General features: G+C 36.3%; 1 protein-coding gene across 2 annotated transcripts; it reads right to left on the bottom strand.

Moving 5' to 3' along the window:
• Positions 1–26,332, bottom strand: NAA50 (N-alpha-acetyltransferase 50, NatE catalytic subunit). 2 transcript variants are annotated; one of them, XM_069069894.1, is made up of 5 exons: positions 26,033–26,332; positions 6,341–6,474; positions 5,908–6,027; positions 5,009–5,075; positions 1–3,180 (listed from the first exon to the last, which is right to left on the bottom strand). In XM_069069894.1, exons 1-5 carry the CDS (start codon positions 26,038–26,040, stop codon positions 3,000–3,002), a joined length of 510 nt encoding a protein of 169 aa, XP_068925995.1. In that variant the 5' UTR covers positions 26,041–26,332; the 3' UTR covers positions 1–2,999. The 2 variants fall into 2 exon arrangements, with proteins under 2 accessions (XP_068925995.1, XP_068925994.1); XM_069069893.1 differs by having other exon boundaries at positions 6,341–6,477; positions 26,033–26,331.

Raw genomic sequence — 26,332 nt, forward strand, 5'->3', positions numbered from 1 at the left:
TACCAGAACAAAACATCACTTAAGTTTATTTCAGATGTAACAGCAATGTCATGTTAAAATTGACAGGTTTAATCCTTAACTGCACCAAGTAAACTCAGCCACTTAAGTATTTTAAAAAGTTATTCCCTCCCCAAAAATGAGGGAGCTTTTCTTTCCCACTGCCCCGCAGCACAGTTTCTGGTATTTCTGTGTATGGACAACATATTCTTCATTGTTTCAACTGGTGACCAAATTGCTGGGAAAATTTGAGAACAATTTTCCCCACAGACAACCTCTATCTGGATGAATGTTATTATTTGCATAGATTTTCTTTGCATGATCTTCCCCCTGGAAACTTTGTTAATTAAGATCCTATATAAATTTTTAACTGTTGAAGCACTAATGGATATTTTCTCTTTTGGTCTTCCAATTAATGGGATTCTTCCTTTCCAAAACACCAGAGGTAACGAAATTTTACTACACACCCAAATAATTGTTCCATACTGGACACTTTATTTCAGTCTCCTGTTAACCTCACTGAGACATAAGAGCCATTCTTCACTTTCTTTCCTTCCATATACCCTTCATATACTCAGTGGACAAATTTGGCAACGATACCAGTCCCATGATCATTACTGCCCTTTGCTTCCCCTCAAAACTTTCTATGATGAGAGCTTTCAGATTAAACCTTTTTTTTTGGGGGGGGAGGAGGAACCAGACCACAACACTGTGTCCCTACAAGAGATTACCCACATACTGGACTGGGTTTTTTCTTCCCCCTTATGTAATATGTACTTGTGGTTCACAGTGAGACAGCTACTCTTTGATACAGTTTTTCAATAACCACTTTTAGGGACACATTCACAGGAGTAATGATAGTTTACTGTAAATGGTTTTAGAAGTGGGAAGTAAAGTGATCTCAGATTAGTCATACATATTACAACCTATACTGAATTCTGGAAGCTTACAAAAAAACCTGAAGTTCTGCTATCTGAATATATTTTTTAACTCAAACACAGTTTTCTTAATAACCATAATCTGAATTTCATCTACAAATGAAAATTAGGGCCTCTTTTATACACAGCTTAGCTTTCAGTTGCTGTAGACAGTGGATCAAGGACTCATTTGTATATATCCAGTGTGGTCAATGACTAGAATCACTACATTCATTAAGGACCTCCCTTTTTGGTAGCAATTATGGCACCCAAGATGAGCCTAGATGAAGGAAGTTATGATTTCATATAGTATCTTTTGAAAAGTAAGATGGCTATGAAATGTGTGACAAAGGACCTGTGGAATCTGTCACCTCTTCAAATGTGTAAAAACTTTACATGAAAGGAGAAAAATATAATTGGACTGTATCCTTAAAAACAAAGGACAGACAGTTCAAACCCTATGTATTATATCTCCAAGAATCTAAATAATAACATTTGCATTATTAGGCATCAACATTGGCAACTCAAAATTAAAATATATAGGGGGCAGGATCATGAGAGGGAAGCATGAAATCATGTGCATTTCTAACTTTCATAGACCTATTTCTTATAGCTCTTGGTTTGCACAAAAAGTATTATTGTCATCCAGTCAATACCATCTTTTTACATGCCATAAAATGATATGGCATAAAACCAGTTCAGTGGGCAGAGGCAGTCACAGTGACATTTGCATTAACACCTTCTGAGAAAACAATTTTCAAGAGTAGAAACATGTTTAACACCTCCATTCCCTAATGTCCTGTAACAAAAACAAGGCAGGCACATGGTGTAAGCAAATTTGGGATGTTTCCTGGTAGGTTATGGGTAAGCATAGGATCCCTGCGTTATAATTCTCAGAAAGATGATTTGCACAGTTCTTTGCCCTGCACCTCAAATCTCAGTGGCCACAGGTTTAGGAGTCTGCATCAGCTAAATTTTAAGAATGGGGGGAAAAGCTGACAAATGCACAAATCATCATGCATAAGCCCATCTAAACCTCACTTCAGATAATTTTGAATAAAGTGATGAGTAGTCCCTTAAAAGCCCAAGAACCTGCATCCAGGTTAATTTAGGAGAATTGACATATATGGGTGTCCACTCAATTGCAAAGCTGGGACTGACCACTGGTAAGGATTCCAAAAGCAGACAAGGTGTTTGCAGAAAATAGGAGGAAAGTCACACCAAACCTTTCAGGTCAATTAAGGAACATAGTACTAGCTGGGATGTAAGGACTTCATTAACATCTTACCAGCCCACATACACCAAAAATAATTAATGCCACTAGTAACAATCAGCAGCAGGTAGGATAAGCCTGCAAGACAACCAGTCCACTCATCAGCAAAAGCAGAGAAGCTTAACTCAAAAATACTGAGACCAAAGGACATAACACTTTTCACCCCCTTTCAAGGATTGGGGGAAATATTTGCTTTAAAAGAAAAAAAAAGATCAAGCTTAGTATTTCTTACAGGGTTAACAATGCTCCAAACTCCTGAGAAATATCTCAGAAGGGTTGAAAGGTGGAGTGCAAGGCAATGTTTCAGGGGATTAAGTATCCCACAGATTTTCTTTTAAATCCCAAACACCACAAACACACAAAACTTGTCTGTGAATTAGAGGACAAGATATTGCTATTTTTGGGGGGGTGGGGAAGGAGAAAAGAGAAATACACAAACAATTTGTTAATATCTGCCCTTCAATGTGAAAGCAGGACATAAAAATCACTCAAAAGTAAATCTGAAATTATGACATCCAATTTTTTAGGACCACCTATCCCCTCCAACTGTAAAACTAAAGAGATAAGACACCTCTTCCACCCTTTACCCACCCCACCCTCACAAAACAAAACAAACAAAAAAAAAAACCTCAAACAAAAAACCCAAACATGATTAATTTTACAGTCCTTGGAAGAAGTATTAAAATTTTGGAGGAAAAGAGAAATAAGGTTAAAGAGGGGGGGAAGCTTCTAAAAGGGGAGGGAAGAGAAATCAAAGGGCCTCTCTTTTATTTGGCGACAAGCAAGTGCAAGAAAGTTCATTCGTAATTTGTTCAGTTGTCGGTCTTCTGCACGTCTGCATTCTGGCCAAGAGAAGGAACTTTGAGGTTTTTCTGTAGCACATGAGCATCCGCTGGCTCTATCCTCTTATAATAGTTTTTCTTCGTCTCAATGATCTCAAAGCCAAATTTCCTGTAGAAGTCAATTGCTGACTCATTGCTGATCTGGACATGCCTAAAATATAAAAGGAGATCATGAAAAATACTTATAATTACATAATTTCTGAACACATCTATGTGAATCTAAGCCCACAGATGTCTATACAACTGTCTCAAAGTCAAACAGGTAAAAATGGAGTTGACACTTAACCAGAATCTTACAAATTATTAAGTATTCATATCAATATTACACCATTAGTAAGGCTTAAGTTTACTTTTTTTTTATGATAGTGATGGTGAATCTACACTTACCACCTTCAAAGGCTTGTGTGTGGGGGGGAGTTCAATAAAATCTTCATTACTTACAAAAGTATTTTTAAATTTTTTTTATTTTTTTTTTATTACTTACAAAACTTAGAAAAGTCTGGGGAATCCTTGAGGGAATTTTGGGTCTTTAAGAAGGAGGTCTAGAATGCAACCCTGACACTGAGTGTGCCAGGAATATAACAAGGTAACAGTGTTGCTGTGAATTTAACCAACAATTGTGGAAAACATTTTGGAATTATAGTTTAAAAAAAAAGTGCTAATGTCCCAGAGTTCACTGCTAGGCACATAATTCAAGGTGATCAAATGCAGGGGGAAAAATAGACAATGTACAGCAAAATATTCATAGCAACACCTTTTTGTAGTACTGACTGGAAACAAATGAGATATCCCCTGACAAAGGAATTGTTTTAGTACAAAACTGTGAAATATTACTAAACTGTAAGAAAAGATAATGATGGATTTGGAGAATTCTGGGAAGATTTATATGAACTGATGGAGAGTAACATAAGAACAACCAAGCAAACTGCATACTTAGTGACAACAATGTAACTCCAAAGAAAAAACAAAATGTACCTCTCCCTTCTCTGCAGAGGCCTTGGAATGTTGCATACATTATCAGACTTGGTCAATATTTCAATTAATTTTACCTACCTGCCTTTTACCCTTTAAAAAAGCTGCCTTGAAAAAAAATTTTTTTAAACAAGAGATGGGTGATAGGGGATGAGAGAGGGATACATTCTGAAATAAGTGATATAAAAAGGTTAAATGTAACATTAAAAAAAAACTTTATTACAAAGGAAGAGTATTGGGAAATGATAGCACTATTTTTTCCAAAATATTTTTTTAAAAATATTTATTTTTAATTTATAAATAATATATAAACATGCTTTATATATATATATATATATAAATTATATATAATATAAATTAAATTTTAAAAATTTTTTAAAGAGAGTAGTCACAGAAAATTGCAGTCCTAGCTGCTTCACAAAGGCTATAATCTCATTAATGAGAACAAGAACACTAGGAGCTGGGGAAAGAAGTAAAATGAGTCCTCAAGCTCTTAAATCCTTATTCTTCTTTTGGCAAAATATCTATTTCATAGGGGGAAAAAATCCAATTATTTCCTTTCCCTTTCTGATACTGTATATATTGAATAGCTTCATAATAAAAAAGCTGCAAGGGAAGAAAATTTTATTTCACAAACAGGTCTCTGGGTGAGTTCCATTTGTTCTTGTCTTTAATGTGTTAACAAGTAGTTCCATCCAGCCTTGACTTTCTAAAACATGATGTCTCTTAAGAACAAAATATCCCCTATCAGCTGAATATCCTTAAATCTTTGATCATTAATACTTCATGGTCAGTGATAATCTTGAATTAAACATAAAGTATGCCACTCTAGAACAATCTATAAAGAGCTTTTTCATTGTCTCAGTTCCCTCATCTATTAAACAGGAAGAATTGGAGATAATATATGTAAAAGAACTTTTAATATATAAAAATCATTCCATAAATATCAAGCTATTATTTCCAACATGGTATTTCTTCAAACAAGGATATGTAAATAATTTACTTACAGATAGATGTTGTCAAAAGTGCCATCTTTTTCACAGATGTTTAAGACATGATTCAACATTTTAGTTCCTGTAAATAAGTGAAATACATTTTAAGATTTATTGAAATAAAATCAGTTTCATCCCTTGTATCCTACACCCTAATGCATATTATATTAAACAGCTTCACTTTGGGAAATTGGAAGACTAGTATTTATTCCAAACAGATTTTGAGAGCTCATAGGTTTGACTTTCCTCTTAAATGTGTTAGCTCTCTCAAAAACTAATCACATTTTAGCTAACAATCCCCAAATCCTGAACAATACTAATACCTTAAGAGTTCAAGAGATCAGTAATGGTTCCCCAGTTTTTCTACTATACAAGTATAAAAACGTCTTCTAATGAAATTGATTAGACACCTACATTTTTAAAAAAAATTCCAGACATTTATGTTCCAGGATCTTGGATTTGCACCCATGGGGACTAAGTATATTAAAGAGCTAGGAGTACAATTTTTTATAGGTCTCCCTCCTCATGGAGACCCATCAGAAAAAGAAATAAAGGAGAAAGAAGTAATATAAGCCCAAGTGATATATGAGATATTATAGCCATTTCTCCAATAGTAAAATTTCCATTCAGGATTGAATGAAATGTATAATCAGCTGACCAATTAAACTATAATTTCAAATGAGATCCTATGAATGTGAATTTTAAGAGCTTAAGACAAAGCATTAAGACTTAAAGTTACATATTAATATTATCTCACTCTGACCTACAACACAAGCCAGTATACTCTTTGAAAATTTGTCCAAAGGAATAGAAAAAAATTTATTTACAAATTCAGTCCCACCCCCAAACCAAAATGTATCAGCCAAAAGAAGGCAATATGTTCAAGTTTCTTTCAGGAGAATGAAAAAAATTACCTATTCCTAGCCTTCGGTAAGGTGCCAGACATCCTAGTGTCATGATGTAAAGTCTCTTCTGATTCTGTGAATGATCGACCCTACAGCATACTGCACCCACTGCAATATCATTGAAATAAGCTGTACGAAAGGATACAAAAAAAGGTTTGAGGTTCAACAGACAATGTTAAGCAAATATTATTTGGTCCCCTTCCCCTATCAGTAGTTCTTTGGTTTCCTTGGTTAGAACCATGATGACAGTTGGTATCAGAAAGGATTTAAAGCCAGGTCCTTCCTGACTCTAAGGTTCTCCTTACCTACTAAACCATTCTGCCTCTTTGTTATCAAAGTTAATCTTTGTCAAACTAAATCATAATGGATTTTATTTGTAGAAAAGTACACAGTCCTAATATTTCAATATCAGAAGTATTTCAATAAAACATAAGCCACATACCAAGTTTTGCTAGTTCGCCAACCTCCAGCACATCCTTGTAGAACTTGTCATTATAGCTAACTGGAAAGATGACCTGGTTTAACCTCTTCAACTGCTTAATGTTGTGTGGTGTCACGTCTCCCAGCTCGATCCGGCTACTGGAACAAACCAAAATGTGCTCAATACCCCCACAAATGACAATTACTGGTACCACTTCAATACCACGCCAAAAAGGCCTGAATTGTATATGAATAATGAACTTACATTCCTATTTTCCTCCATTAAAATTAAATGATTGAACATAATCTTTTTGCAAGTAGTCATGGTAAATAATAAGAACTCTACTGGAAAAGTATAATTATATAATGCTATTATAATAAAAATATTGTTCAGGGCAGAATTAGCTAAAACGACAGCCTGTTAACATTTTTTATTTGGTGAAACAATGTTTTGACCCTAATTTCAAATCTAAGACAAAACAACAAAATATTCATTCACTTTACAAGGTTGCTACTATAACAGGACAACCCATCTAAAAGAAGTGAACAAAATAATACAGCTGAAAACAAAAGGCAGAAGTCAGTGAATAAAGCTGCAACTTTCAGATACGAAGTAAACACAAGTCAGGAAGGGGTGTTTTAATATTTTATATCTGTGCAACACAGTTTCTCCTAATAGTATAGATCGTAACCCCTTTGCAATTTAGGAGATAGTCTCTGAGAGTTGCTGTGGCCAAAAAAAATTTACTACCTGGCAGCCAACCAGGTGATGGGCCCTAGGGAAAAACACTGCTGAAATAGTGATTTTTGTTGCTATTCAGTGGTTTCAGTCATGTCCAACTCTTCACGATTCCTTTTGGCGTTTTCTGGTAAAGTCCTGGAGTGTTTTGCCATTTCCTTCCCTAGCTCATTTTACAATGAGGAAACAGAAGCAAACAGCATTAAATGACTTGCCCAGAGTCACATAGCTACTAAGTGTCTAAGGAGGGCTTTGAACTCCAGTCTTTCTGACTCCAGGTCCACAACATTATCCACTGGCACCTACCTGCCCTAAAAAAAAAAATAATTAAAAATATGAAAAAACTGACACACCAATAGTACAATATTTACTAATAGACTTTATCAAAAATGTGCTAACATAATTCCTCAAAAGCTTTTAGATCAGAGGACTTTTATCTAGGAAGTACCAATGCATGGTAAATTCAGAGGTAAAAATAACAACGCTATGAAAATCAGTGGCCCAACAGGGCACTGGACAAGAGATTGCTCAACTGGAATCACAGGATAGATGAACATAGACTGCTGTAAAAGAAATTCTTGAATTTGGAAGGGGATTGGGTTAGATAACCTCTAAGGTCTTTTCCACTCAAAAATTTTATAATTTTTTTTTGGTATCAAAAATTCTCTTTTGTACCTCCACCTAGTGCAGGTGCACCTAAATGCAAATAAATAATGTTATAAAAAAGTGAACATCAACATATTTCAAATATCGCAACAAAATGACCTTTCAAAGAGAAACATACTTTGGACAACCTTTAGCTCTACAAAAAATTCTGAATGAATCCAAAATGAACAGATTTTGCTTTATAAAAAATTTCCTTTCACAAAAAGTTTACTGGCCTATCTCCCCCCCCCCCATTTTGACTTTAGTGGTACCACCATTCACCCAATCTCCCTAAATCTTAATAACAGCATCTTCATCTTAGTATTTCCTTTTCCCTCATAATTTAAATGTTATGAAAATCTGTTTATTCTACCTTTTCAAATATCTCTTCTGTCCTTAAATTCTTGACAACACACTACTGTAGGTCTTCATTACTACTCTCCTGTATTAATGCAATAACTTAAAAGGTCCTCACTTTTATCCTCTCCTGCCTCCAATCCATTCTTCACCATGCCCTAAGTAATCTGCCTTACACACAAATTCCATCATGTCATTCCTGTGTTCAAAATCTTTCAAAAGCTACCTACATTAGGTAATAATGAATAAATGGGTGGCAAAATGCAAAGTGTAGTAAAAGTGGAAGCTATCTACATGCTTAATAAATTTAGACAATTCTCTTCACTTCTGTGTCTGATTTTCCTATCAGTAAAAGGTGGCAAAGATAGTTTGGACTAGATAACCTCTAAAGTCCTTTTCTAATTCTTAGTCTATGATCATAGTTCATACAACAAATAACACAAATTACAAAAACCACACTTTAAAAGAAAATCTAACTATATGTTTTAATTTCTCTTAAAATTGTTGAGTCAAACTTTAAACCTGTTTATTTTTCTCTACTCCTCACTCCTACCACCTTATACCCACCCCCCAATTGCCTTTTACTTCAATATAGTTACAGAGTTTTTGAAAACTAAGAATATGGTAGAAGGGTGTGTGGGGGAACCTTTCTTGAAGTAGTAACTCCAAAAGACAATAGAAAAGTAAGCATTTCAAAATAACAAATGATTATATGACATTAAATTCTCATCATTTTATTTCATGAGCTTATTAAGAACCTTAATAAGCCCCAGCACTTAAAGCTAGTTAGTTATATATTAATTTGTTCAACCCCTTGTCATTGCAGAAACAGATAATATATATATCCATCTATATAACGTATATATATCTCCCTGGACAAGTCACTTAACCTTGTCTGGCTGTTTCCTACAGTTATTGTAAAACAAGATATTTGTAAAGCACTTTAAAAAACTTAAATGATAACAAATGCTACCTATTATTTCTAATTTTGTATCTTCTGATAATTTGTAAGTATGTCACATCTATATCTTTATCTGGCATGAATATTCTTTGACAAACTGACAGTCATCAAAGAAGTATGACTTTGTTATGAATGGGCATGCCTCCCCCAATGTTGTACTCACTGATAAAAAGATTCAACATGACAGAGTTGGGGGGCAGGGGGCACACTCTAAAGGTAATACCTCTCTTCCAAGATGACACTGACCCATTAATGACTACTCTTTCCCCAGCTCATTTTTCACTATTTTATTAATTTTTTTTCAAAACCTACATTTATATACAGCCTTAAGACTCATAATCCTATGAGTTAAGTATTTTATAGGAGGAAACAAACTCAAAGAGGTTATGTGCCTTCTCATGGTCACAAAGCTAAACTAGCATCTGAACCTAGGTCTCTTTCTAACCAAAAATACATTGCTTTGTGCCCATGACTTTCTTCTTACTACCATTATGACTCAAAAGAAATAAGTAAAAGTCATAGTCCAGTTGTGAGGTTGACCATTACATACCTAACTAGCTTTTAAGTAGATGAAATATTTACAGAGAAAGAACAGACTAGCTATTCGCCATCTTCACTGAGGGATTTGGGGAATAGGAAGCAGCTTATATTACAACAAGAGTATTTTAGTTTTAAAATTTCTTGACAGGTAGAGTAATTAAAAACATCAGTAAAAGCTAGACAGGAAGTTGAGCAGAAAGGAATAAGTAACCCTTAACATAGAACAATGTTTAACTGCTGTAGAATAGATTTTTGTAGAAAGTAGACAGTATAAAGCTTTATCATCACTAGAATACCAGAGGCTATTCAGACGTGCTTATTACACTGAATCTTGTCAGCAAAATTCAACTTCAAATATAGTTCTCTTAGAGTGAGGTCTGATTGAAATAGATACTTTCTGTAACTGATCACTTGGCTCAAATTTAAGCCTGTGGGTATTTTAAATATAGCAGAGCAGTATCATCAACTTGTAAATATACCTTAGTAAATAAATAGAACATGCTACATTAAAGTCACAAATCAGGAGGCAAATGAGAAGCCTGAAAATAATTTTAGGAAAGCATTATCTGGCAATAAGCAACCAAAACATTTCACTGGCTATGCTTTCTAATTCAGAATTGCTAAGAATCCAGATTAATGAACAAAGTATTATAGATTATACCAATAAATGTCTTTGAAATGACTTTATACAATCTTATCTTCTGAAGACATCTGTGAAAACACATAGAAGTAACTCTCTAGAACACTGACAATCTAGAAATAAAAATACCTAAACTTCTAGATTAGGATTACCAAATTGTGTTTAAATTTGCTGTAACGGGTTAAAAGTCCAAGGAGTTGAAAATGTCACTGTCCCCAATGACAAGTGAATGAGAAAGATTAGAATGTGTGGGTTGCTTCCCATTACCCCTCTCCTCTTTCTGTTCTGCTGGAATTATGAACAGCAGATATAATCTAGGCAGAAATCTGACCCTCATACTGAAGAGTCTGTTGGATTCATGCCCACCATTTCCCCAAAGCCATTTATTTAGCATAGGTGTAACTGTGATATCTGAATGCTTCACAAAGTCCTACTCTGATGGCTCACAGGATAGAAGTGACTAAATTTTCTAAGGTTATTGTAGGTCAAGTGCCAGCTCTGTTGGGTTCTAAAATACCAGAAAATAAAGTTTTAGTACAGTCTGAGCAATAGGTGATCTCCTTTCCAAGGACCAGCCTAGTACAGAACACAGAGGTTTATCAACACAAGGCAGGTCACTAAATAATGAATTCTTTGGCCATGACAACCCTAGTAACAAACATTAAAGAAATATAAAATGGCCTCTGGTCCTGGGTTTAACCCCTCAGGCAATCCAGTTGACTTAAAGAAAAGGGGACAGGGAGTGCTTAAAAATCAGTTTTTAGACCACAAATACATTTGCTTAATTGTTGGCACTATAAACCTGTGATCTTGACCAATGACCAAATGAACACTTTATTAAAGGAGCTGAATCAATTGTTATTTGTACTATAACAAAAAGAAGCTGCACCCAAACTGAAAATCTGCTATTTCATGTAGAAACACATAAGAAGTCGGTTGGATTAGTTTTAATATGCTTTCACAGGCAATAAGTAACATCATTTCATGAGACACTTTGCTACCTCCTATTGAAGGAGTGAACTCATGTTCACTGGTACTACATGATGTTCATTGGTAAAAAGACCTCACCACTATGAGGATTATTCTAGTTTATGAGCAAGCATTTGTTACAGAGATAGAAGAGCTAAGGATATAGTAAAAATAATTCATTAAGACACTCCAAACAAAAATCCACAAATACTTTAATTCTCAGTAACTTAAATGCTATAAATGAGCATAGGAGGGAACAGCAAAAATATAGGAAAAAAGAAAACAAAGCCCAAAGGCTTAAAAAATACAAAGAAACCTCATACCTATAATAAATACAGAATAATTTCATTCTTCAAGAAGTGAGTCGGGAGAGGTTCAACAAAAGTAGCAACAAATAACACTGTAAAAAAATAAAAATTGACACTATCTCAAAACAAGAAGTGAATGGCTACTGATGTATGAGTCACTTATTTAATTAACTCTGTGTGCATTTTACACACATATACTGCTAATGTCAAAATCAAGATTAATACCAAAATAGGAAAAAAAAAACCAGATATGGCATATGATTGAAGCATTTTAAATAAACTACTAGTGGAGAAAAGTGACAAATGGATAAAAGAAAATATCCTAACAAAGACTATTATCATTTCCTAAAAATATTTAACTGAGATAAATCAATAACCCTGGTGAGGAGACCAAAAAGAAACTCCAGATAACAAAACACTTGATCCTTGCACCAAGCATAAAGATCTGAAAGCCAGGGACAACACTGGCTTAGGATAGCCTGTTTGTAGAATCTCACAGAAGATAATAGTGGAAGATCATATTCAACATCACCTTAAAATACTATCACTAGGAAGAAAACAAATATGTAAAAGTTTGATTAGAGACTCAACTAACATGAGTAAGGGAGCAGTAAAGAATAAGACTGGAAGGAAAAATAGACAAACTGTCAATAACTTCCTTTCACTATCATATGTGGATTTTAATATCACAGTCTCTGAAATGTTATTGATAAATCAATAAAGTATCATAAATAAATAAAGCACCAAGCTAAATTTAAATTCCTGGGGATACAAACAGAAAAATAAGACAACTAGTCCCTACTCTCAATAAACTCACATTCTAACAAAGGAGAGAACACAAATGGAAAATTTAAGTAGCAAGTTGGACAGAAAGATCCCATATATCTGAGGGTACAGCGGCAAAGCAGATGGTAATGTCTCTTCTTTAATGTCATTTCCAGCCATAAAATAACATTGGTTTCTGATGCTGAACCATTACATACTTCCAAGGACTTTGGTGACAAAAACTTTCTTTTCTAAGAATTTGGTCAATGCAGATGGAGCACCTACAGAACAGTTGTGAGACTACATCTCCCCAGGGGTTGTTTCCCAGGATGATGGCTGAACTGGAAGCATTGGTATTCCCAAGTCTCAGGTTTAGGGTCCTTCACTGTCTCAAGCTCCCAGAGGAGATAGTAGTCAAAGTAGTTGTGGTGGCCTGACTTGCTAAACACTGCCTCTTCAAGCTGCCCTACAGCTTCACTGAGACTGGCTTGCCTGTGTCACGGGTGGCAGTTGGTGGGGATGGCTGACCCCTTCTCAAGTCCTTTTCAATCTCCTCTATTCTTAACTAACACTCTTCCATTTGGTTTCTTTCCTGATGAAAAATTTCTGTATACAGTATTCTACAGCTACATTAGATCAGGAACCAAGAGACTTTGGTTCTAATTAAGCTCCATAATTAAACTACTCTGTGACGTTCCACATGTCATAACTTCTCTTTATCTCAGTTTCCTTAGTATAATGGGACATTGGAGGTGGAAAGCTGTCAAAGCCCCCCCTTTAACCCTAACATTCTACAGAGTAGGAAAAACTGAGTTATATGATGAGTGGCAGCAAAGAGGGCAACAATTATGATTTGGCTCTAACACTATAGGAATACAGAAAGTAGCATACAGGCTAGAAATAAACTGGATTCTGATTCAGGAATTAAGAAGTACATTATACACAGGAACAGATGCAGAAAAGGACACAAAGCTATGTAAAAAATGATTTCTTATGATTTGCAAACTAGATTTTTCCTAAATACTCAATTATTTAACTACTTTTTAAGTAGTAAGAATCCTCAAATTTAAGAATCACTAAAACAGTAAAATATTATAGTGCAACCTCTGCTGGTGAATTAAACTATTACAGCCTAGCTCAATTAGCACTGGAATTTTTTTTTTCATGATAACTATTATTTAAAAGGAATAGCAACTTATATAAAATGTATTTGCGGTTTCATGTACAATCATCTCTTTTTTTAAAAAATCTGTTTATTTTTAGTTTTCAACATTCATTTCCACAATATTTTTAGTTACAAATTTTCTCAGTCTTTCCCTTACCCCCACCCCAAAAATAGTGAGCCTACTGAATACCCCCCTTCTCCCAATCTGCTCTCCCTTATATCCTCTCCATACCCCCTCTAACTTTATAGTAGGGCAAGATGGATTTCTTTACCCCAGTGTCCCAGTTACATGTAAAAAACCAATTTTTTAAAAATTAACATTTGTCAGGGCAGCCAGGTAGCACAGCGAGTAAGAGCAGCGGCCACAGAGTCGGGATAGCCTGGGATCGAATCCAGGCTCTGATACTTAGTACCCACCCAGAAACATCTGGCCGTGTAACCTTGAGCAAGTTACTTAACCCCAATTGCTTTTAAAAAAATAATAAAATAACATTTGTTTTTAAAACTTTGATTTCCAGATTCTTTTCCTTCTTCCCTCCTCACCCACCCCCATTGGGAAGATAAGCAAGTCAATATAGGTTGTATATGTGTAGTTAAAACGCAAAATGTTTCCACGGTAGATATATTATGAAAGACTAACTATATTTCCCTCCATCCTATCCCACCCCCCACTTACTCTATTTTCTACTTAGACCCTGTCCCTTTTCAAAAGTATAGCACTGGAAATTTTATGACTAAAAAAAGATAAAAATTCTGATGGTATTCCTAAGTATAGGAAAAATAAATTACAATTAACATGTTTAAGATATTTCTAACCTAATGGGTCTCATTTCAAGAAATATTCAATAAAAAGAACTATAATATAGCATAAAAACACATTCTTAATAAAAATTTAATTTACATATGATAATCTTATCCTTTGGCAGCCTATCAGAATTAATCCAATGCAAAGAATAAGTTTAATTTAGTAGTGGGTAAGAACTATATTTGGTAGAAATTTAAAGAGATCAACAGTTGTATCAAAAGATTAAATTCTTTAATTTGTCTAAACACTGAGAAAAAGACAATGAGATCTGTTTTATTGGAAAACTAAACTGTCTATATCTATGACTTTCTGTCCTGAAGAACATTCTATCAGCCTCAAGTGAAAAACACAATAAAGAGGGTACTGATTAACTCTTTCAATATATATAGAACACAATATAGAACACAAATGAAGAACCTTAAGTTCTCAACATGTGGAGCAAGCAAGTATTAATTTGTAATCTCAATTATTATTGGGATAATACATTTATTCAAGGTCTTTAGCAACAATAATTTAAAGGCTACAAGATCTTGATACTATTCCATAAAAATTAAACCCTCTGACTCAGTGATACCACTACTTGATCATATCTCAAAGAGTGCAAAGATTAAGGGACTCATATCTACAAAAGTATTTATAGCAGCTCTTTTTTTGTAGTAACAAAGAACTGCAAACTAAGAGATGCCCATCAATTGGGGAACAAATTATGATATTATTAACATAATGGAATACTACAGTGCCGTAAGAAATGAAGAGGACCCTTTCAGAGAAAATTGGAAGACTTGCATGAACTGATAGTGAAATTATCAGAACCAGTAGAACAATTTACTCAGTTACAAAGACTGTAAAAACTAACAACTCTGAAAGAATTCAGATAAATGCAGTGCCCAACCATAATTCCAGCAAACTGATGATGATTCAAGTTCCCTAACACATGACAGAGCGAAGAAAGAATCAAAATGCAGCATAAGTATATTCTTAAACATGGCCAAATGTTGGAATTTCTTTTGCTTATGAATTTTTAAAATAAAGTTTCTTACTGTTTTTTTCCTAATGGGTGAAGAGATGAGGAGGGGAGAAAAAGCTTATTGATGAAAAAGAGAAATTTTTTAAATTTATAAAGAACTTTACATACTTTTATTTGAGCTTCACATGAATGCTGTGAGATAAGTAATCTATCTCTAAGGTCCCTTGCAGCTTTAAATCTATGAGTTGGAGAATGAGACTTAATAAAAGTAGATTTCACCAAAAAGACAAAATTAAAGCTTTATCCTGGAAGTTAAGGTCAATAAGTCTTATCCTTCCAACTTTCTTCTCCGAGGGATAGATTTTCCCTCATCTCACCCTGCAAACATTTCCCCTGTGCTCATGTTGTTTCTCCTTGAACCCCTTTCTCTAAATTTTTTGCCCATATGAATCCTTTCCAAACAATGCCACTCTCTAGGCCTTACACTACACTGTTTCAAATAGTCACACTGTCCTAGATTTGCCCTCAAATTGGCAAGTCTCCTTGCACACACCACTCCATGGTATATAAAATAAGCACAATGCTATCCATATCCTCAGCATGCTAAACTTGATTTTTCAGCTAGAGGAAATCACTCTGGCCAGAGGTGAAGGATGCACATTGTAAGTTAAAGGTAGATAAGCCTAAGAAGTCAAAATGACATGATGAAACTTATTATTCACAGGCTAAGAGACACAGTTACTTTTGCTCATCTCCTTTATTTGGTGGGCGCCTTTGTTATGATGAAATGAGCACTGAACCATAAAAAAGACAAACTGGGCTCAAGTTTTTGCTTAGCTCTAGGACCTTGGGCAAGTCATTTAACCTTGGCCTAAGTTTCATCTGTAACAAGAAGATAAATATTTGCACTCTGAGTTGTTACAAGGACCAAAATGCAAATGTATATATAAAGTAGTAGATAAATGCCAAGTTATTATCAATATTATTATTATTACTATTATATAAGGAAACTAAGTCCTGGAGGTTAAGTAACTAGCCTAAGACCACACAAAAAATTAGAGGCACAGTGATTACTCTAATAGCAGCATATAGGCTGGACTAAAAAGAGCTCAGCAAAAGTGAAGGGAATCAGGGAAGCAGCTAACCCTAGATTGAGTCTAAGGTGGAAAGAACCAGTAGAAAAGTGGTATCAAACTCAAATGGAAAGGGGGCCACTAAACTGTACACAAGGGATCTGTGTGCTTCATACTGATTTAGAAAAGAAATTATGCATTTACCTATTTCTTTTTCTTATTAATACACTAACATTAAAGTCAGATGGGTTCCGGCTATACTTGGGAGCTTTCTGGCCAGAATGCTGTTCCCAGCTGCATGTCTGCCACTTCTGCAACAGGAAATCTGGAATCTAGGATCAGAACCCAAGGAGAGGCATAAAGTCTAGGGATGCAAATTATCGGCACAGTTGAAAACCAGTTAAATGGCAGTTTTAGTGCTTACTATGCCCAAAGCCATCAATTGTGAATTAAACTTTGGGATACACCATGTCAACTGCACTAGGGCTCATTTAGGTAAAAAAGCATACTAGGATGGGAGACTGGAGAAAAGCTCAGAATTAAAGCCAGTTTCAAATGAAAAGTTTTAAATCAAATCCTTGATTTCTAAAGAGAAAAGGGAAATAAGACAGAATTGACTAAAGATAAGGTTAGCCAAAATGCAATAATCTTCAATTCAGACAATGAAATGATGAGGCCCTAGAAAAGGCATAATAGAACTCCTAATAAATGTTTGTTGACTTAACTTGGAATAATTAGGAAGCCTGGGAAAGTTTATAAATTACAAAGGAAAAGCTGTCAGATAAATTCAGAAACAATATCAAAGGTACCCAAAAAGAAAGAGATTAAGAACAAAAACCATCTGCCCACATTTCCCAAAATGGTAGGGATTGTGACACATAGGCAACTTCATCAAAGTTGAAAGACATTCAGAGATTGGTTTTTTTATGTTTCACAGTGATAAACTTGGGAGTCAAGTCTGTAATCATTTTAAGTTAAAAATAAAGGCAGAGCTCATAGTGGACAGAGAGTCAAATAGGTATGGGTTTAAGTCTTGCTTTGAACACATACTGGCAGCCTGACTCTAGGCAAGTCACTTAACCTTCTCTGTGTCCCAGGCAATCTCTCTAACACTGAATTTTTAGAAGTGTCAATCTGCATTACAGGAGTTTCCTAAAGCAATAAAATCACATTTTAAAACAAAAACAATTTGAACTACAACAGTGTTGTCAACAAGCACTCCCCCAAGAAGGATCCACTGAGCAGTATAATTAGAAAACCACAAGTTAACATCTATGCTGAATTTTATTTTTATTTACTTTGTTAAACCTTTACACTTTAATCAGGTTCCCATAGCACTTGGTAGTTGTGGTGGCTCAAGAACACGAGTTTGACACGTCTGGGTTACAAGGCATATGCCCAGTAAAATTTATTATATAATTCAGAAATAGAGGTTTTGAAGTGCTATAGATTGCTTATTTAGGAAAGAGGATCTGTAAGGATATTAAGAGCTCTTAACATAGGGCAGGCTAGATGAATAGAGCACTGGCCCTGGAGTCAGGAGGACCTGAGCTCAGGCCTCAGACACTTAACATTTACTAGCCATGTGACCTCAGGCAAGTCACTTAACCCCAATTGCCCTATCTTCCCCCCTCCAAAAAGCAAAAAAAAAAAAAAAAAGTTCTTAGCGTTATAGAAGACTGTTGTACTTTACAATAACACACCTTTACTACTTGGTAAATGCTGAACCATATTACTCTTTACTGCAAAGATGATATATAAATAAGAGTCCAAACAAAGATTAAACTCAAAGTACATTCTTTATAAAGATTGTTTCATTCTGTCTTGCACACATAGCACTGCAGACACTTTGTAGTCCACCTAGTGAAGAAGAGACTAAAAACACTATATGAAAACACAATTTTATTTTGTTTAAATTCAATTACAATTATGCAAACCTATTTAGATTTATTTAAAAATAATAAGTAATTTTATCATTAGTTTTTTTTTATACTGGTAATGTACCAAACAGAAGTAATTTTTCTAACAAAGTTCAGTTGTTAAGTGAACTCAGAGGAAAATTTTTCAACCCTGTAAGAGTTAAAAGTAATAACAGTCAAAAGAATGGCTCTGAAGCTTTAAAATGTCTTACATGTGAGACTTTTCTTGAATGCACACTGCAGCTGACTACATTTCTACCCAAGAAAAGTCACTCAACACACATACCCTTTTTGTGCATTCAAAAATATATTTTCCTGTAAGACTAGAAATAAATTTTAAATTTTTATAGAAAAGGCTTCAGATTCTTTCCCTATTAACAAGATCAATATATTCTCTATTTATCTGGATAATACTTTCCCAACCTCCTACTCCTCGCTTTTTTACTCACTGGCACTAATACTAAAGTATTTTGTCCTGCCTGATTTGATTTCACATTCCCTGGCTGTTTCTACTAATCTGAGAAAGTTTGATAAACTGCAAGTCACTCAAAGGTGTTAAGATTACATTTCTTCATTTAGAGCTTAAATACTGGAATGTTTAGGTTATTATAGAAATATGCTCTTATGTATTCACGGCACTTTAAATGCTTATCATAAGAAACAAGAACAAAAAAATTAAGTAACAATAACAATAAATGCCCTAACCTGAACTGAATTAATTTTATACTTACTAGATGCATATGATACATACTGCACTAAGGATACAAAGATGAAAGAAAGTAGTCTGGCTTCAAGAAGCATATAATCTAATTAGTTAAGACAATAATACACACTATAAACTAAAATGTAAGTGCACAGGATAATCCAAATAAAATAGTATGGAATTTTCAGTCTGAGAAGTCATACATTAAAAAATGAGTGGTATCAAAAGCCCCCTGGGTCCAATGACATCTCTTTTCCTCTAGATTAGAATCTCTGACTTTGCCTAGATGACCAACTTAGAGTTTTCTAAAACTATTTGAGAATTAATTGCTTTAAGAGGCCCAAGACAGTAACTGCAAGTTTCCCCCCATCTTTCCAAGTGCTCCTGATATTGCAACTCTCTCCCCCCATTTAACAATTTCTGTTGAGTTCAGTTCACCACACCAGATATGTCCAGAACATAGCTAAGTTTGAAACCTACCCATACCATACAAGAAAAAAAAAGATCTTACCCCCTGCAGATCAAAGCCATATTTGAGGTTAACTGGTTCTAAAGAGATATTTCATAGAAGCAAACATGCATCACTAATAATGGCTTCAAACCTATCATTAGAGTACCTACCATAGGAAAAACAAAAGAAAACTGATTAACTGCAGTTGTACTTGATAGTTATTATTATATCTATTATCTATTAACACACCTCAATCACTAAAATATTCTTTAGACAAGAGTTTACCATAGCTCAGTGTAGGTACATGGAGTCCAAAAAAATAAAAGCGGTTTAGTATAATCTATATTTTTGTCAATAGTAACAGCTATACAATTTTGTATTTCCCCTTTTATTTTTTCTACCTGTATTCATACCTTCAATTAAGAGCCATTTTAACTTCAATTGACTTAAACCCATCTCCGCTGAGACAAAGAGCAAATGGGTGTCAAGTCTCCTTTTTTGGTTTTAGTCAATTCACATTTCTCATCATCAGGGAATCACAGACCCTTAAGTATATTTATCCATAGCATATTCCCTTGTTTAAGATTAATTTCAAGAAAAAAAATAAAATGGGTAAAGAAAGCCATTTTAACACTAAACAAAAATGTGTAAGGGGTAGTGTGATAAAGTGAGAAAAAACTGGTTTGAGAGTCAGAGGATTTGGACTCAGATCCTGCCTCTTACTTATCTGCCTTGGGCAAGTTACTTCTGAAGGCCTTCAGTTTCCTCATCGGTTAAATGAGGAGGCTGCACTAGATCCAGGCCTGAGGTCTCTTCCAACTCTAGATCTACAATCCCATGATAAAATTTGACAGTGTACATTGTCCAGGAAATAAATTGCTCCACAAAGTGGAACAGCACGTAGCAATAAAACTAGAACATTTGTAGGTACTAAAGTATGACCCAAACTAGTGATGCTTATGTACCCTTAAGCCCCCTTACAATATTCATCTTTCTTTTCCCATCTGCCTAGATTACCTTGAGTTCGATTGTGATTTCAGTAGCTCCATACACTGTGTCTCCTAAGAGCCTTTAGATTGTCCTGTCTTCAGGCAACAGAAATACCAAAATCATGGTGACAATGGAAAACTATCTTGTTCAGTGCTTAGCACCTATAATTTCTCCCCCATGAGCAAAACCTTGGTGTATCATTTAGTAAATAAAGGTAACCTCCCCAACTGTGCCAAAGCAATAGAAGTAATTGAAATACTCTCCTCCCATTCGTTCAAGTATTTATTATCTCACCTTCACACTTCCATTTCCCCAATAAAAAATACAATGAAAAGCCAAGTCACTTTCCCTATACTAGTCTCATCTATAAAATGAAAGGCCTGCACTATACCATTTCTAAGATCTCTTCCATCCCAAATTCCTACAATTCAATCCTTAAATTTAGTAGTGATGAAGCCTACACTTTTAGTATCTTTTCCCTCATGGATGTCCCCAAAATTAGAGTAAAAAAAAAAACCCCAAGCAAGTTTTGTTAGAAATATCCAAGAAATTATACTTCTTTATATTCACTTTGTGTGTGTCTTTTGTGTCTTTGCTTCTCTCCACCAACTATGGACATATCAAAAGTTAAAGCTGAATAAGCCAAGAAAATTAGCTCTTTCTGCATGAGCATAAACGGCTAATAAAACATTTTCTTAGCTTTAACAATGTAAAATTTCTTTATCTATAAGTCCAATTTTCATATAAATCTATGTGAAAATTATCCTTAGGTTTCTTTTTAACATAATGTGTGAGTCTCTGCTTTAACTTGCTTTTAACAATTTTTTTTCCATAAGGAAGTTTTAGAACTCATGACATTTAATACTATTCTTAGGTTCCAATTAATTGTAATAGGTGATAGAAGAAATGTTAGTACCCTGCTCCTACCCTTTTCCCGCTACTCAGTTCTCTACATCACCTACCTACCCACCCACCCCACTCTCAAAAACAAAATTTCCTGAGAATGATCCAGTAAGGATCAACAAGTCCATTAAAGTAAAATACATTTTGGGCCCATACACTGAGTAGACAAGGAAAAGAAGCTACAATAGCTGTGTCTATTCTATTTCTGAACACTAGAAATGGATAGAAAAGAAGTCTTAAGTGTGTGCGAGGGAAAAATAAATGTAGCTATTAGACTAATACATCTTAGTTAAATGAGTACTAAATATTGAATTATTCTCTCCACTCAGTAAACAAAGAAAAAGCCATTAGGGATCAAAAACCATTGGTTATATCCTTTCTGTTCATCCCTTTCTACAATATCTATTTCAGAGTGTTTCCTAAGGGGGTGGGAGAAAACTACCTTTTTGGCAAAACTCTTTCTTGAACTGCACTGCAGAAACGGGGTTTTGGCATATGGAGATCGCATTTATATCACGACATAATTATTGTCTGCACTGAATTAAACAGTATATTTTATAAAGTTTTTCTAGGCGCTCTAGGTTGTTTTTAGTTCACTTGGCAATGGTTAAGAACAGCAATGTGGAGGTGAGGACACATATATGCTGAGCTGCATTTCTGTATATCTTGTTTGGGGTGGGATTAGAAAATGGCAACTATGTTCCAATAAGTTTACCATTTTACCAATTCTCAATCTAGTCTTTCAAACCCTTAGCAAACATTTTATAAAATAGACACTTAAGTATAGAAAGGGGGCATTAATCGTCTCATTCTTCACATGAGGAACCTGAAAATACATAGTCTAAATTCATAGTCAAATCCACTTCTCAAGTCTGTCCCCAAAGATCAAAGGAGGAAAGAGAGAAACAATGCAGACAGGAGGACAACTGGTTCTCACTTTCCCAAGACCTGCTTCTTTAATTTAACCCTTTTTGCTCTAGGAAAAACACAGTATGCTCTGCATGGAAAAGTCTCTGATGGCATTAAGATTGTTTAAGGAGAAACTAAGTGTGTTGGGGTGAGAATAACATTTCCCCTTATTTTAGTGTCAGTATAGGCATAAGGATTAGGGCACAAACAAATATGCAAATGCACTAAGTATACTACAGAAAGATACTCATTTCTCTTACTGTATTCAGAACAAAAACAAAACATCTTTTCAGAAGCAGGATTTTAAAAAAATAAATAACATTGCTTCCCTAGTTATTAGATTGGGTACAGCATATAAAGAAGTTTGGCTGAGTTATACACTCCTTTCCAATAAATATTATTTCAGTTCCCTTTCTTAGCATTATGGTTATTTCTAACAAACATTACTGAATCCCCATGAGCAATACTGGCTCAGGCTGTGCTACATAGATGTTATTTACTCTTGTTTCATGAATACAGTAACAGTGATACGTATACAGCTATGATCAGGTTTGAGAACTACTAGGCAAGGCAAAATCTGACCTAAAGTGAGTAAAAGTTTTATGTATCAACTATTATTCTATTAGGTATAGCAGATTTGGTACAGCTAGCTGGTACAGTGATTAGAGTGCTGGCTCTGAAGTCAGGATACCTTGAGTTCAAATATGCTCTCAGATACTCCCTGTGTGACTCTGGATAAGTCACTTAACTCTATTTGCCTCAGTTTCCTCATCTGTAAAATGAGCTAGAGAAGAAAATGACAAACATTTAGGTGGCTCAGTGGATAGAGTTCTGGGCCTGGAATCAGAAAGACCTTGGTTCATATCATATTTCTGACACTCAATGTGTGACCCTGGAGGCCAAGTCACTTAACCTGTTTGCCTTTATCCACTGGAGAAAGAAACAGCAAATCCTGTCATTACCTCTACCAAGAAAATCCCATATGGGGTCACAAAGAGTTGGACACAGACTGAAACAAATGAACAACAACAACAAAACAGCAGGTTTGCAACACAGCTGAATGCCACAAGTGGTATCAAGCATTTTTCCTGTGCTGGGATTGGGTGATAGGCTGCTAAGAAAGGACTTAAATGAAGAGGAAGAAAAAGGAAGGTATTAGAAAGTGTATCTAGTATATGTATTTATCAGAGCTGGGTACAAATCTGACATGAAAATCTAAACAATCTTGCAACACTGCTCCTATGTACTTATTTAATGGGAACTTTCCGGACACTCTTTTGTTAAAGATCAGATATCTAGAACAAAGTCTTATTCTATGTAAAGTTGTAGACATAATTCCTATGAGGCACCATAGTCCAATTGAAAGAGCACTTTCTGACACTGAATTTAGTGTCAAAGGACTTATTTCACATCCCATCTGTGTCACGACCTTGGACCAGTCACTTAACTTCTGTGGACCTTGATCCAAGTTCTCTTACATTAAGTCTTCCTGTTAGTGTTCAATTACTTTTTGCTTACCTGGGAATGTTAACTCCTTGAGAGCAGGCTGTTTAATTTCTGTCTCTGTATTCCCTATTCTCATCACCCTACCTTAAAGGGCTTAACAAACATTTGTTGAATTCTGTCAATCAAAAAGCAATTATTAAGTACCTACCATCCACCAGGTAGGTGTGCTGGTCTTGGACATACAAAGAGAAAACTGAAACCTAAGAGTTTATATGTGAATGGGAAAGAGAATGTACACATACACATATACAAAAGAGGCACTAGCAGCTGGGAGGAATCAACCAGGAACCAACCAGAGTTGGACTACGTTGAGGTTTTTAAGTGGGGGTCCACAAGTAAATGGATCAATTTTAGAGGGTCTGTGAACTTTGATGGGTAAAAAAAATTACATCTTTATTTTTTATTAACTTCTAACTGAAATGTAGGGTTTGCACCAATTATGTGTAGATGACAAATATTATTCTGAAGGGGACAAAACTGCCAAAGGGGTGGCCAACACACAAAAAAGTTAAGAACTCCTATTTAAAGTCCCTTTTTGGTATAAACCTATGATCCTAAATGGGGAGCCAGCAAAGAAAAACGTAAAAAGTGAAGGATTTGGAGTCAAGAGTTCACATCCTGGTTCTGCAATCCACAACCTTCTCTAGGCTTGTTGATTCATCTACAAAATAATTCGGACTAGAAGGCCTTCAAGATCTGTTCCAGCTCTGAATCTGATGCTACGATAATAATCAAAATAAGACTGCTGACTATACATAGTTCTTACGTCACTCACAGGTAAACAAAATTCAAGTGCCAAAGAATATACAAGTTCACTACCTTTCCCACACTTTTCATGTTAATTAGTGGTTTCAGACTCTTAAAAAAAAAACCACACAACTTTTAGGATAAAAGATATTAATAGTCCTATCTCACCATCATGTCCTTTTGTGAAATTTTCATGAGTACCAATAAATGTGCTGTTAACTCAACTCTCTCAAGAATGTAGTTGCCTGATTAATCATAACAGCTAACAGTTTTAAGGTTTGAAAAATGCTTTACATCTCTCAACTCATTTGACATTGCGGTGATAATAAGGACAACAGCAGGAGGCAGAGATACAAAGTATAGAACACCCTAGGAAAAATGTCTGCCTAAGGACAAAATGTTTTTAAACTTTGTTATAAAAGTTGATTCAAAATCAACAAGTCACCATCGTACCAAATTTCAGACTTAAAATTTAAAAAAAAAAAGTGTAGCAAAACTGAGGCCAAATTAAATCACTGAACTTTCTGATAATCTCAATAGCCAATTTCAACAACGTTTAAAAGGTTAGTACCTCTTACTAACTATAAACTTTGACCAACCTGCTTAGCCTACCAAAAAAGAAAAATTAGCATTTTGTCTTAACCATAAATTTGGACCAAGCTGCTTTTATCAAAAAACTAAAGGTTCACAATCTAGAACCGAAAAGTGAGCACAAACTTTCATTTTACTAAAGTCTATCTTGGGATTTTACTTCCAAGAAAGGACTTAATTCAACATTTTAAAAAATTTAACCTCTTTCAGAATGGACATTAAGATACAAGTATGGCTTTGATTTTGGGTTGGGGTTTTTTTTTTTTTTTTTTTGGTTTAGGGTTTGTTTTTTCTTTTTAAAATAACCACAGTAACATTTTAATTAGGACAAAAGAAGAGGAGAAACATTTTGTCCAACTGCAACTACAGGAGCCATCCCAGGCAGACGCAGGACGAAGCATCGAACTTCGGTGGTGCCCAGACAAAGCCGGAGACCCCGGCCCCGGGCCCCGGGCCCCGGCCCGCCGGAGCTAAGTGGTCAGCCAGAGAGGTAAGAGCTCCACCTACTGAAGCGCCCGCTCACTTCCTCAAGTACTTGGCACTCCTCCCCCGGCCTGCCGGGCTCTCCTCCCCCCGCCCGCCCGCCTCTGACACCCGAATCTCCGGTCAAACCACGAGCTCCCCTTCTGCCCAAGTTCTTTGCCGGGTGGGCCATTGCCCACAACTGCCTCTCGGATGCCCGGGGTCCGGGCACATGCGGGGCGGCAATGCCGGCCGGCCGAGGCCCGTGCCGAGACCAGGAGGAAGCGGCCACGGCTCGCTCGCCGCCTCCGCCAGAAAACAGCCAGCGACCCCCTCCACCCTGGGCACCCCAACAGCGCGCCCCCCAGGCCCAGCTTCGGCCCAGGCCCAGGCTCCGCTCCCTGCCTCGGCCTCCAGTCTCCCCTCGCCCCGCTCCCGGGACTGCTCTGGCCACAGAGACCAGGCCCGCCTTCCCTCCCTGCCCGCCATCGAGGCTGCCTTCCTCGGCCCGGAGAGCGAGGCACGTCTCGCACTCGCCGCTCTCCTCCTCCTCCTTGCCGCCGTCCCCCCAGAAGGCTGCCCGGGCGCCCCTGCCTCACCCTTTCATCTTCCCCGCCTGCCGTGGCCGTCTTTACCGCCGATCCCGCCGCCGTCGCCGCCGCCGCACCCCGAGCCCGGGAGCGACCGTACTCCACACACCGGCCTCCGCCTCCTCAGCCGTTGCCGCCACCGCCTCCGGGCTGGAGGCCGGGCAGGATTCGCTAGGCACCGCCGCGGCCTTTCGAGGGCGTCTCAGGCCGCTGCCCTGGGGCTGGGGCTGCCGCCGCTCCTCCACATGTGCACACGGGGCCGCTCGCAGCACTCCAGCCCGCCTGCCCGCCAGCCAGCCAAGACCCGCC

This window comes from Petaurus breviceps, unplaced genomic scaffold, assembly GCF_028583685.1.
Source record: "Petaurus breviceps papuanus isolate PSGF00001 unplaced genomic scaffold, PetGlider_PUasm1.0 90792, whole genome shotgun sequence".
Classification (NCBI taxonomy): domain Eukaryota; kingdom Metazoa; phylum Chordata; class Mammalia; order Diprotodontia; family Petauridae; genus Petaurus; species Petaurus breviceps.